Raw genomic sequence first — 14,607 nt, 5'->3', positions numbered from 1 at the left:
TCAAATGTCCTGCATCATGTGCTGCTGAGATAGCCAGCTTGTAATGTTTGATTTAGATTCAGACTAATGAAGAAGCCTCTGTTTGGTAGCTACATTACAAAATGCTTTTCACAGAATTCTAGTTCACAGTAGTGGTCTGTCTGGCTCCTATGTACTGTTCTTGACATCATACCACTGAGGGGACATAGTGTTGGAGGACATGCTAAGGATAATTACGTTGATACATGGGGTTGCGCAGATGCGATCTGAGGAATGACTAAAAGGTAGTAGAAGTTATTTACAATGGGGGAAAATGACTGTTTAGCGATGATCTTAAGATATTTAACTTCTTATAGGAAACAGATAAACTGGATCGCAGAGAGACTTCAAGCTCTAGATCAGAGAGAAATTAGGCAAAAAAGGGTGAATATACAATTGAGATACAACTTCAAGAAGATAGAGTGGAACAGCGCACTCAGGAGACCGTGGAAGAGAAAGGAGGTGGTTAGTTATGAGTCATTTGATGAGTCATGGGTAACCAGTGTCACTGAAACTTGCTTTATTGCCTTAGAGAGTCTGGCAGAATGGGTCTCCTCCAGGAATTAGCATCATTAGTGATCAGTGAGGGTGGTGCATGAAATTTGTTGTCTGATGGGTATAAGCTTTTTATGCCCTTTTCTTGTTAAAATAGATACATACTTTGCAAAATAATTCTGTAAGGTCGCAATGGAGCAGGATCTTTGGTGGAATTCAAAACACAAGAGAAATAATTGATAAATTTGCAATGATTACAAACTGATTTCTAAACCAAGCACATAATCTGTCCAATGGCAATATGTGAAGACTCCCAATGGTTTCAGCATCATCTCCAGTTCCGTTTTATGAGAAAAATATGAAAATGGCCATACCACGACATTCTCCATTCGCAATGCAGTCTGTGGCTTGCATTTGGTTTACAGAGGCGCCTCTGTGTAAGCAGATGGCACAGTAATTCTGTTGGCTTTGTTGTCGACAGAAGCTACAAAGTCACTGGCATCTACCAGATGATAGTAGCTACATCTGGCAAGCAGTCTCGAACAGAAGCCATAAAATAATTCAGCTTGCCAAAGCCGTTTCAAAATGGATCTGTTTGCTACAGTTGTCCCAAAGGTATGTTTCTCAGAGGCCTGGAGCTACAACCAGTCTTGTATAACCACTTAAGGGAGTGGTTCTACAACACAGATGCAACATAAACCCCTATTTTAAACCACACAAATAATTTAGGCCAATTCTAAAAGGCAGTGAACTATGTTTTTTTTCTTAGCCTTAACCTATTTAAGAATGTAGAGATCCTGTACAGTGGAACATTGGTTTAGAAGTGGGTCAATTTATATTTTCAGCAGCATGTTAATTTTGGACTGTGTCAGAAGCTTATTAGCTGTTAATATCAACAAATTAGCATTGTAATACAACAACAATTTGTATTTATTTAGTGCCTTTAATGTAGTGAAAAATCCCAGTGGAACTTTGCAGGAGTATTATGAGATAAAAAATTTGACACCGAGCCGCACAGGTAGAAATTAGCACAGGGAACCAAAAGTTTGGTTAAAGAGGTATGTTTTAAGGAGAATCTTGATGGTGGAAAGGTAGAGAGGCAGAGAGGTTTAGGCAGGGAGCTCAAGAGCTTGGGGCTTAGGCAACAGAAGGCACGGCCACAAATGATGGGCAATTATAATCAAGGATGCTCAAGAGGGCAGAATTAGAGGAGGGCAGAAATCTCGGTGGGGGGGTGGGGGTGGTGGCTGGAGGAGATTACAGAGAAAGGGAGGGGCGAGGCCAAGGAGGGATTTGAAAATAAGGATCAGAATTTTGAAACTGAGGTGTTGCTTAACCAGGAGCCAATGTAGGTCAGCGAGCACAGGGGTGATGGGTGAGCAGGACTTGGTGAGAGTTAAGACACAGGGAGCCGTATTTTAGATCACCTCTAGTTTACGTAGGGTAGAATGTGGAGGCCAGCCAGGAGTGCGTTGAAATAGTCAAGTCTAGAGGTAAGGAAGGCATGGATGAGGGCTTCAGCAGTGGATGAGCTAAGGCAAAGGCGGAGACGGGCAATGTTACTGAGGTGGAAATAGGTGATCCAAGTTATGCTGCGGATATGTGGGCGAAAGGTAATTTCAGGGTCAAATAAGACACCAAGATTGCAAACAGTGTGGTTCAGCCTCAGACAGAAATTGGGGAGAGGGAGGAGTCAGTGACTAGGGAACGGAGTTTGTGGCAGGGACGCAATGGCTTCGGGCTTCCCAATATTCAATTGGAGAAAATTTCTGCTCATCCAGAACTGGATGTTGTATTGGTAAATGCAGTATGAATTTATTATTAAGTAGAGCTGTATCCATTCTGATGCTCAGACTTGTCTGAATCTAAATCAAATATTACACTTACAGTAGAATGGTCTTAAAGTTCCTTTATAATTCAAAGTAGTTTAGCAGCAGGAAGCTGAAATGACAACGAAGAAACATGGATGTTGTTCTGTTTTAATGACAAGCCCTTTCTGCTGTACCTCTAAGGTGCAAGCATTGTACTGATTTTAGTTGGATTTACAAGTTTAACTGTGTGAGAAATCAATTTGGGGGGAGGAATGTTTTAAAAACTGTGAGCATACATGCTATAACATCTTGCACATGTGCAGATTATTATTTTTTTTTAATTCACATGCCTCCAAAACAGCTTCAACTTGTAGAAGAAACACAAAGTGCAAACATAGAAACATAGAAAATAGGTGCAGGAGCAGGCCATTCAGCCCTTCTAGCCTGCACCGCCATTCAATGAGTTCATGGCTGAACATGAAACTTCAGTACCCCCTTCCTGCTTTCTCGCCATAACCCTTGATCCCCCGAGTAGTAAGGACTTCATCTAACTCCCTTTTGAATATATTTAGTGAATTGGCCTCAACTACTTTCTGTGGTAGAGAATTCCACAGGTTCACCACTCTGTGGGTGAAGAAGTTTCTCCTCATCTCGGTCCTAAATGGCTTACCCCTTATCCTCAGACTGTGACCCCTGGTTCTGGACTTCCCCAACATTGGGAACATTCTTCCTGCATCTAACCTGTCTAAACCCGTCAGAATTTTAAACGTTTCCATGAGGTCCCCTCTCATTCTTCTGAACTCCAGTGAATACAAGCCCAGTTGATCCAGTCTTTCTTGATAGGTCAGTCCCATCATCCCGGGAATCAGTCTGGTGAATCTTCGCTGCACTCCCTCAATAGCAAGAATGTCCTTCCTCAAGTTAGGAGACCAAAACTGCACACAATACTCCAGGTGTGGCCTCACCAAGGCCCTGTACAACTGTAGCAACACCTCCCTGCCCCTGTATTCAAATCCCCTCGCTATGAAGGCCAACATTCCATTTGCTTTCTAAAACCATTGTGAGCACTCCCCGTGGAGGATATAGAACACTTTCAAAGAGTTTGTCTAGTGATGGTCAGGTTTTCAAACTCATCATAGGCGGTCCCTCGAACAAGGATGACTTGCTTCCACGAGAGTTCACAGACATTTCAATGAAGGACCCGATTTTCCAGTCCTGAACTCCAGTTGAGGGGGTGGAAGATGCCTGTGCGTGAATTTTTTTTAACGTGTGGTGACCGTTGCACATCAGTCACTACCGCTGCTGTGACTGACGAGATGAAGTGTAATAGCCCTTCACCTTTGGAAACTCACCTCTTCAGAGTATGTAAAACCTTTTCTTTTACAGTGGCAAGCCAGACTCAAATTATGGGTTAATTCCGCAATGCTTGCCAATGTAACTTGGGTATGCCAATAGCTGGGGTAGAAGTTAAAACACACGTTCTTGTTCATCATTCAATAATGACATTAACTACTACTTACCTGCTGTTTGAAGTATCTCCTTTCCTCCTCATCAATAAGAACGAGATTGAGGTAGTACCGTACAGAGAACTTCTTGTTGATATCTCTCATAGTTGGAGTCAACTCATATCCAGCCAGAAAAAGCCTGATAGGAATGGACTCGCCTAAAGAAAGAGATTAAAAATAGTGACATATTTTCCTTTTACAGTGTAGTAAACAGAGGCAGCAGCAGGAGCAACGTCAGCCGTGGTCCTCAGTACTATTGCAATGCAGCTTTTCTGGTTCTGATCCAAGGTGATACGACTGCAGACTGTTACTTGTTTAACTGGCAAGAATGCCAATCACAACGCTCTATGCTGTTTGATACAAAATAGTAATACCACACTTGGTTGCATCAGTATCACAGGAACATTCTAAGTGATTCAAAGCTCCAGTGTGCCACAAAGTGGGAGGATGTGGGTTTAATTTATAAAGGATATTTCATCCCACAAGCCCATTCCTTTTCAACTGATCGCGACATATCCATCTGCCAGTGCTTAGTGAATTCAGAAGTGCCATCATGAGGAGGTGCTGAACAGAGATCAGGAGCTACAGTACAAATTTTCTCAAGTTGGTGATTAATGCTGGGTACAGTTCCATGAACAGTGCTGGTCCACCTGCACTTCATCCAAGTGCCCATTCTTTATCAGAGAATCTGAAGAGTAAATGCTGTTCGTTCCCGATATCCACACTTCCAGCTGAGATTAGTGGGTAGCATTTAGTGGTGGAGGAATCCTGCCTGGTTTCTCTCTTAGCTTGGAGCACAAAGGCCAACTGTAAATCCTCACTCTCCATCCCAATTCAAATGGGATATTTCAGTGTAGAGATCAAACTTGATAAATTTGTGGTCTGTACAGCTCAGCACATATTATTTAATGCAGTTACCCACAGCCATCTCGCAATATCCATTTACAACTGATTTTGTTTCCACTACCACTTTGCAACATCGCTGTTGCCAGTTCATGAATAAATAACTATTGTAACAAACAAAAGCATTTTTTTGCAGCTCTCAAAGTCAAAATGAGCAATTATTGATCTTGCATGGATCATATTTAAAATTTTATGTATTGATTTGGGCATCCAACCTTCAAAAGGGCATTGGTGCATTGAAGAGAAATCAGAGCAGTGACAAGAATGATTCCAGACTACAATAGTGTAGTCATTATGTTACTGGACTAATAAACCAGGGAACACGAGTTCTACCATTATCAAGCCAGGGGGCCAACCCTGGTTCAATGAGGAGTGCATAAGAGCATTCCCGGAGCAGCACCAGGCGTACCTAAAATGAGATACCAACCCGGGGAAACGGTAACACAGGACTACATGCATGTTAAGCAGTGGAAGCAGCATGCTCTAAACAGAGCTAAGCGATCCTGCAATCAATGGATCAGATCAAAGTTCTGCAGTCCTGCCACATCCAGTCGTAGACAATTAAACAACTAACGGGAGGAGGAGGCTCCATGAATATCCTTATCCTTAATGATGGCAGAGCCCAGCATGCAAGTTCAACATATTCAAGCCAAGTTCACGCAGCCCAACATCTTTAGCCAAAAGTGCCGAATGGATGATCGATATCGGCCTCTACTGAGGTTCCCACTGGCACAGGAGCCAGTTTTCAGCCAATTCGATTCACTCTACATGATATCAAGAAATGGCTGAGTGCACTGGATACAGGCCCTGACAACATCCCGGCTGTCATACGGAAGACATAATACGGATTGAAAGGAAAATGCTAAACTTAATAAATACTAAAAAAGTGATACAAAAAAAAGGAACCCTCAACATTTTTAAATGAGTAATTTTCATTTGTCTTTGCATATTTCTCAGCATTGACTCATATAATGTGTGCTAAGCTGTGCCGACCAAAAACCATCACATTTGATCTCTAGTCTACACGTTCGTAGCAGGAGCAAAGAAGGCATGGCTGCTAAAGTGAGATGGCCAGAAAGATAAGTTTCACTGCTCTGCTTTTTAAAAAGTGAAGAAAATAAAAATAAGGTTTTGCTTAAGAGCTTCATTACACACCTCGGACTGGGGCTCCATCCATTATTTCGTACTTTGCTATCGTGTCATTTTCATGAAACACATTTGGTCCAGTTCCTGTAGTTTCTCTTTTTATGATGTCAATCTCCATATGCTTGATCTTGATTCGAACCAATAAGAAATAGATCTTTCCCACAATTACATCCTTCAAATGGTACCTAGAATTACAAGAGACATCAGGACTTGGACACTCAGACATCGCTGCTTTTATGGCATAACCCTTCAGAGTACTGGATTTCCTTCCTCCACTTTTGCACGAGAATTTTATCGAAAAATATACTGTAAAAGACAAAGAAATGCATCAATTTTCAAGCATTATTCTCTGAACCAAAATGTCAAACAAGGCGGCACAGAAGTGTTGCTACAATTCTCAACAGTTTAACATTTAGAGCAATGCAAGATCTCTCAGCTATCAGAATACACACATAATTTCGCCCACAACATACCGGATAAGATGTCATGTGCACTTATAAAACAGAATTAGAAAAGTGCAAACACCCAAATAATATCTTTTGATTCATTCGTACCACTGTCTTCAGAAGTGGAATCTCGTTACACTTTTAAATTCACAAAATGGTTAATCAATGACATAATTATGCCTTTGAAAACTTGCATTTTTATGCCTTTAAAATGGGGCTGGATGGTGCAGTAGACTAAACACTAGCCTGTCACCTTTGGGACCTTTGTTGAAATCCAGCCTTTACTGCTGGACGAACATCTCCATTGTCAGTCACTGTTCAACTGCTGAAATACAAATCTCTACAGAGGAGGTCTGCAGACATGGATTACACGGAAAGCTAAGATACATCTGGGGATACACACACACCTCTAATTAGGCCAAATCAATGAACAAATGCTTATTTATAAAGTTGCTTTCTTCTTCATGTGGTTTTAAGCTTATAGAATTAATCTTGATCAGACATTTTATACTGCAGTGAAACGAAACGTGGGTTTGATTTTCTCAGTGGACCTTGAAAAGATTTAAGGTCATTATTTACTTGCAGTCTTCAAAGAATTAAAGGGAGACTCCCCGAGAAGTAGGAATATCCAAATGGACATTGTTTTAAAATGAACCTGTCTAGCAATGGCCAAATACAAAACCATGGACTAACATACGAAGACAAACAAAGCATTCCAATATAAGGTGTTCGAAAGCACCCAAGAGAGAAGATCCAGCATAAACATGATAAAATGTAGCTACGGATTACCTCTTACCAGCTATGCTGAAGTTTGTGTTTTCATCATACAGGTATCTCTATACCATACCATATATTTCAATCTATGGACAGTCCCTCACTTTGATATTTCACACGAGTGAAACTAAAGATTAATTGCACACGTGCGAAATGATTAACTAACCATTGCAACCATGGGCAGCACTCCAGCGATGTCATGAGAACACTCAGCATCTAATGGGAGAGCAGAACAAAGAGTCGGGATAAATGGTTCATTCTCTGGTTGGCAACCAGTAACTAGTGGGGTGCCGCTGGGATCAGTGCTGGGGCCCCAACTATTTACAATCTATATTAACGACGTGGAGGAAGGGACTGAGTGTAACGTAGCCAAGTTTGCCGACGATACAAAGATGGGAGGAAAAGCAATGTGTGAGGAGGACACAAAAAATCTGCAAAAGGACATAGACAGGCTAAGTGAGTGGGCAAAAATTTGGCAGATGGAGTAGAATTTTGGAAAGTGTGAGGTCATGCACTTTGGCAGAAAAAAAATCAAAGAGCAAGTTATTATTTAAATAGATAAAGATTGCAAAGTGCCGCAGTACAGCGGAACCTGGGGGTACTTGTGCATGAAACACAAAAGGATAGTATGCAGGTACAGCGTGATCAGGAAGGCCAATGGTATCTTGGCCTTTATTGCAAAAGGGATGGAGTATAAAAGCAGGGAAGTCTTACTACAGCTATATAAGGTATTAGTGAGGCCAAACTGCGTGCATGGATATACTTGCTTTGGAGGCAGTTCGGAGAAGGTTCACTAGGTTGATTCCGGGGATGAGGGGGTTGAATTATGAGGAAAGGTTGAGTAGGTTGGGCCTCTACTAATTGGAATTCAGAAGAATGAGAGGTGATCTTATCGAACCTATAAGATTATGAGGGGGCTTGACAAGGTGGATGCAGAGAGGATGTTTCCATGATGGGGGAGACTAGAACTAGAGGGCATGATCTTAGAATAAGGGGCCGCCCATTTAAAACAGAGATGAAGAGAAATTTCTTCTCTCAGAGGGTTGTAAATCTGTGGAATTCGCTGCCTCAGAGAGCTGTGGAAGCTGGTACATTGAATAAATTTAAGACAGAAATAGACAGTTTCTTAAATGACAAGGGGATAAGGAGTTATGGGGAGCGGGCGGGAAAGTGGAGCTGAGTCTATGATCAGATCAGCCAAGATCTTATTGAATAGCAGAGCAGGCTCGAGGGGCCATATGGCCTACTTCTGTTCCTATTTCTTATGTTCTTATCTCATACTGCATCATTGTATGGGAGTCACCAACACTGGTCTACTAAAAAGGAACATTTTGCAAATTTTAATGTTCGAGGAATTTAAAGAAATTGCAGTAACAGCAAAGTCTAAAGAATAAACAGAATATTACACCAGTACCAATACAATGAGCATTTCATGTGAGAGATCTAATGCCTAAAGTCCTTGTGAATTCTAACGTGTGAAATACACGGAAGTTGAGCATTGCTACAATACAGTATCTCATACACACATGCATTTTTAAAACTGACTTTTACTTACCCCAAAAAGAATGCATTTAAAAGATGTGAAAGCAAAATCAAATATTAAAGGCTACAACGTGAACCAATTATCAATGCAAGCTCCAAAGCAGCGGACCATAGTAAGCTGCTTCACTTCATCAAGACATTGAAAATGAAAAAATCTCGTTGACCATATGTTAAAGCGCTGTAATATCTATCCAGCAACTAGCAAAATTATGTTCCATGTAACAAAATGTTAAAACCATGGCATATTTTGAAGTAGACATAATTAAACCTGCCCATTTAGAAGGGAAGAAAATTTAATTGCATACAAATTTCACTAAGTATACAACATGAATTGACATTTAATGGGAAGTATATTCTACTGAACTGCATCACTCTTTTATGCTTTGGAACTGCATGTCAGGCACACCATGGAGCAGACGTTTTGTACAGAACACTCCCTGTGATGCTCACAAATCCCACCTATGTGGGTGGCGCTGACAATGCTGCATTTTTATTGCCCACCCCCAAGAAGATGGCGGTGGGCCCTCTTCTAGACCTGCTGCAGTCCTTGTGCTGATGACGCACCCACAATAGCGTTAGGCAGGGAATTCCAGGATTTTGAGCCAGTGAAGAAGGAACGGTGACAGAATATGTCCATGTATATGTTAGGATAGTGTGCGACTTGGAGGGGAACTTGAAATTGATGATCTTCTCGTGCTCTTGCTGCTCTTCTTGGTGGTAGCACTCATGAGACTGGGAGGTGCTGGCAAGTTGCTGCAGTTCATTCTGCAGATAACATATATTGCAACCACGGTGTGCCAATGGTGGAGGAGTGGATATGAAGTCCAGTGGCAAGGGTGCTGATTAAGGTTCTGGATTGTGTTGAGCTTCTTGTCTGCTGTTGTGGCTGTATCCAGACAAGTAGTAAGTATTCCATCACACTGCTGAGTTGAGCCTTGTAGACTGGAGACTTTGAAAAGTCAGGAGGTGAGCCATCCATCACCGAGTACCCAGCCTCTCCCTTGCTTTTGTAGCCACGTTGCTCCTATGGCTGGTCAAGTTAAGTTTCTGGTCAATGATGACCCCTAGAATGTTAATGGTGGGGGACTTGGCAATAATGGTGCTGTTGAAGGTTGGAGTAGGTTGTTGGATGTGATCATTACGTGGCACTTACGTGGTGCCACTTGTTAAGCCAAACCTGGATGTTGTCCAGGTCCTACTGTAGGTTTGCACAGGATTCTTCATTATCCAGAGTTGAATGGAGCTCAACAATGTTGAATTTAGTCTGGTTCCTGACCTTATGATGGAGGGAAGGTCAGTGATGAAGCAGCTAAAGAAGGTTGTGCTGGGGACACTTCCACTGCGATGTCCTATGTCCGATGATTGGCCTCCAAAAAACCATAATCACCTTCATTTGTGTCAAGTATGACTCCAGCTGAATTGTAGATGTTGAGAAGAAAACCACTTATTTTTATTCAGGCTCTTTGGTGCTGAATTTGATCAAATGATACTTGATGCCAGAGGCAGCCACTCTCAGCTCTCCTCTGGCATTCAGCTCTTGCATCCATTTCTGGATCAAGGCTGTGATGAGGTCGGGAGCCAAGTGGTTCTGGCAGAACCCGAACTAAGCAACAAAGGATAAAATGGAACAAAATATGACTGAGTCATCAATAAGTTTGGAGATAGCTTCATTACATTTAAGCTAATAGATGCATTGAGTAGTACGTGTTTCCCCTTTATTACTGATACTCCAATCTTTGAGAACCATGGAGATATTCAACAACACCCATCAGGCTATGGATGAAAGCAGTGATGAAGCAAGCAGCTTATCTGCTTCATTTTGTTGTTTTTAAACAGGGCTGATAACACAATTTTCTTGGATAATATGTTACACTAATTTTCTCTGCAGCTGGGCTAGGCAATTTCCTACTGCTGAGGAAAACCAAGTTGATCTGTTGCCACGCCCCTATGTACACTGTGACTGAGACAGTCATTAGCAGGTACAAAACAGCAACGGGTGGTTTTCCTCGCCCTCAGCTCAGCATCAGCCTCCACAGCAACCAAGACCGAGATTGGGATCTCAGCTCAGAGGAAAACCTCCCCCCCCTTCCCTCCTCCATGACTTGGTATACCAATACTCAATGTCTTGAACCACCTATAACTGTAAAGTTCATGTTTACAGTCTACTAAACAGACAACGTGCATTACTCTTTAGTTGTTTGGTCAAAGTCTACTTGAACATGAAATCTTCTACCAGTAAAGTAAATATAGACAAGTGGAGCACGAGAACTTAAATCAAATCTACGTAAGAGGCAGTATCACTTCTGTTAAAGACAGATATAGTTCACTTGGGGCTTCAAGGGATTTTATGCAGTGTCCACTTTGTCAGTTCATTATCCGGATATGGACTGACAAGATGGAAAACAACAATGAGCGTAATTTTAAATTTGGACGATATCGAATTGCCTACGCATTATATGCTTCGCCTGATTTTACATTCAAAGGAAAAGAAAATCAGGCGGAGGGTATAATGGGTATATAATAGGCGGCTAATTCCATATCGCCTGAAGTTAGAATTACCCTCTTGCATTCCGATGAGAGTTGGATTCCAGACTCTTTGACGCTCCCTCAATATTGCACGGATCCACATGTCATTTCAACTACAGTCAAATCCACAAACAGTGAAATCCTCTTGTATGCAGAACACTTCTGAAACAAAGAAAAAAAGCTTGCATATATCCAGAGTTGAGTGTATGGCTGCTGTAGTGGGGAGGACAAAATTCTAACTACTTAAATGATTGCGTCAAAGTCTCTCATGTTATGTTTTAAATTATGTGTCGTACTCAAAAATCATGTTCGGGTATGCTACCATATTTATTTACAGTTATGCTTTTGATCTGACCTCTACAGTCCATTTGAGCCATTGGACTTGCGTGTAAATCAGACATCACCCAATTATTAAAATCATATTTTCTTGCCCCCACTCCCCCCAAATATGGAGATGCACCAGTCGAAGTGGCCAGTCTACATGTGAACCAATCTGGTAGGGGGGGGGGGGGGGGGGGAGGGTGGAAATTACAAAGGAGCCTGCTCTTCTCCTCACTCAATATCCACACAGCAATCAGTAGGAAGAACCATGGCTGCTTTCCTCCTAATTGCCCAGGGTGATGATGCCAATTCTAGCATCCTGCATTACTCACGTGTATATCTTGAACCTATATTTGGAGCCATGCATTATAATGGTGAGGTGACGGAAGTGAATTTTACATGTATGCAACTTAGATACCAGCTATGTCAGTTAAATAAGTTCCAGACCCAGTCAGTAACAACTGAGCTCTCATGCGCAAGTCTGGTTATATGCAACTTTTTTCCACCTGTCCCATCCTATTGCCTACAACAGGATTTCACTGTACATACTTTGACTTGTTGTATTCAAATTCAATGTGTAGGCAGTCTTCAATCCCAACTTCCATTTTGATGGATGAATTCATCTCTGGGTAGGTACTGAGGGTGTGAACAACAATGTCCATCTCCTTTGTAATATCATTTAACCTACGGCTGATGGTTGCTCTTAGAAAGTACCTGAATTTGGGGGGAAAAGAAGAAACATTACGTGAGCTTTTCTTCAAAAAAAAACAATCAAGTTTATTTGAAACCTTTCCCCTGGTGTGACTGTTGCCACACCTCCATTTCAATATCTGCCAATATTAAGCAGCATTTCTAAATCATTATTTTCTGTTCACAATAACATGACAGACACAGGCAAGGCCACATTTATTGCCCAATCCCAAGAAGGTGATGGTGGGCATCCTTCTTAAACCACTCGTCCTAGTGGTAGTTTCGGGCCATTAAGAGTCCCGTGCAGGCTAGAGCAAGCATGGGTGCCAGCCTACAAATGAGCAGATTTATTGAAATGATTTCACAACCTCTGGGTTGGTAATCTAGTAGCATAACCTTACTGTTGATTGGCAAAATCAAGTCTACAAGGATAACAATATAACTAAGCCAGGAATAAAAACATATGTAATTAAGCCATTAATCTAAGTAGCTTTTTGACAGAGAGCAACAATTACAGGGATACTAATTATCATATTAAAATATTTATCATATTAAAATAATCACCATCACATTCATTTGTGTTCAAAATATTTTTCCTACCCCTCAGTGTTTAGATTTTAGTAAAGCATGATGATGGGCATAAGAAATTTGTATGCCAAATTGTAAAAAGTAGCCAGCATGGTTATAAATTTTCCCTTTCAGCTCTTTAGTTGAAGCCGTAGAGTGCAGTGTAAGGTGCATAACCCCAAAATTGGTCACTGGGGGTGGGAGTAACTTGAGATAATGATTACGAGTATCACACAAATAAGTGAGGTGGATTCATTGTGATTTTTCTTATAGTGCTCTGGTACCAATACATTTAACAGGTTTACTAATAACAGTACTTTAGTTTTAATTTAGCTGAAACAAAACCCCCACACAGAGTGAAAAGCCTCCTGTCAATTTATGTGGAGAAAGAAAGGTAACTAGAGCAGAGGTATAAATTACCCATGATCTAATGGAATAGCGGAACATGATCGAGGGGCTGAATGGCCTACTACTGTTCCTAACCTCTTATGTTCCTAACCTCTTATGTTCCTGTATCTGTTCAGGTGCTTGTTCAAGGTGTTTAAAGTTTTGGTTCCAACCCTGATGGTAGAGCTGCAAAACACTTTTTAAAAAAAAAAAGGCTGCATGCATGCATATACATCAGGGTATTGAATAAAAAACAAGGCCATTATGTTGAATTTGTACGACAGTAATTAGACCACACCGAGTATTGCATGCATCTCTGGGCACCCCATGATAGTAAAGATGTTAGAGCCATTGAAAGAGTAGGGTGAAGATTCACTAGAATTGATACCGAGAGGCGCTATAGGTATTACGAAAGTTAAAAAAATTCTAGACTTTTGTCATTGAAACAGTGAAGACTAAAATGATCAAAGAGGTTTCAAAAATTATGAAAGCTTTTGAAGGTAAACGGTGAAAGATTAGCTGGGCGGAATCTCGGTATAAACTTGGATGTGTTAGTTATTATTAATTCAGTCGAACATCAACCTGCTTCCACTGGTTGGCGAATTGGTAACTAATGGACATAAATGCAAGATCATCTTTCAGGCAGCCACTGCAAATAATTGTGTCAAGAATTGCAAGTCATTTAGTCTAACATTTTACTGGCTTTCTCTGAATTTTCTTTTTTTGGGGACTCCAGTTTTTGTCCCTGATTTTCTCTCGGTTTTCGACATGGAAATAAAAGCTGAAAAACACCTGAACGAAAACAAAAAATGATTTTAATGACCCTTAACAATTGTCCAGCTAATAAAGAAGAATCGAATACCACACCTACAATAATTATTGTTGCTTTTGCTTCAAAATTATCCTGGAGTTCAAATTAAGCAGTTTTAACACAAAATAGCAAAGGAGATTTTTTGCGCAAGATTTCAATTCACATAAAATTTGAATTTAACAACTTCAAGTTAAGAGGAACAGATTGCATATGTCAGTATTTATTTTGCAGAGCCTGTTCCCTCTTAAATAACCACATCCATCATGTTTCATCACAGCACTTATATGCAGATAGTAATTACTTGGTCAAATACAGTGCAAACCAATTTAATCAAATACAACTGCTTGCACAACCCATGAAAATTGTTAACTATATTTAAACACCTTCAAGAGCATTTCCTAGAAAGTTCCAAACGAATTCTGTGGTTTTACGAGGAAATATTTTATCTGGGCAAAAGATGCCTGCAGAGAAATTTGTATCCCACGTTGATGCAAGGAAAAGGGTGCCACACACATATCTGGTTTGGCCATACATTAACAGAAATTGGATAAAGAGAACACTTGTCATATCAATGTTCCCTGTTGCATTTATGTCCATTAGTTACCAATTAACAAACAGTGGAAACAGGTTGATGTTGGACCGTGAATGAATAATAACTAACATAT

At 40.8% G+C, this 14,607-nt stretch overlaps 1 protein-coding gene across 1 annotated transcript in view; it reads right to left on the bottom strand.

The window, feature by feature from the left end:
• The window catches only part of LOC139276422 (vacuolar protein sorting-associated protein 26B-like), a 34,453-nt gene that overhangs the window by 3,952 nt on the left and 15,894 nt on the right, over positions 1-14,607 (bottom strand). Inside the window, exons 3-5 of the mRNA XM_070894388.1 lie at positions 12,037-12,201; positions 5,888-6,063; positions 3,845-3,987 (exon numbers count right to left, since the gene is read on the bottom strand). Of these exons, the coding sequence (XP_070750489.1) occupies positions 3,845-3,987; positions 5,888-6,063; positions 12,037-12,201 (484 nt within the window). The remainder of the gene's footprint in view (positions 1-3,844; positions 3,988-5,887; positions 6,064-12,036; positions 12,202-14,607) is intronic.

This window comes from Pristiophorus japonicus, chromosome 11, assembly GCF_044704955.1.
Source record: "Pristiophorus japonicus isolate sPriJap1 chromosome 11, sPriJap1.hap1, whole genome shotgun sequence".
NCBI lineage: Eukaryota > Metazoa > Chordata > Chondrichthyes > Pristiophoridae > Pristiophorus > Pristiophorus japonicus.
Note: the sequence above shows the minus strand (reverse complement) of the source record. Positions and strands in the feature narration are given on the sequence as shown.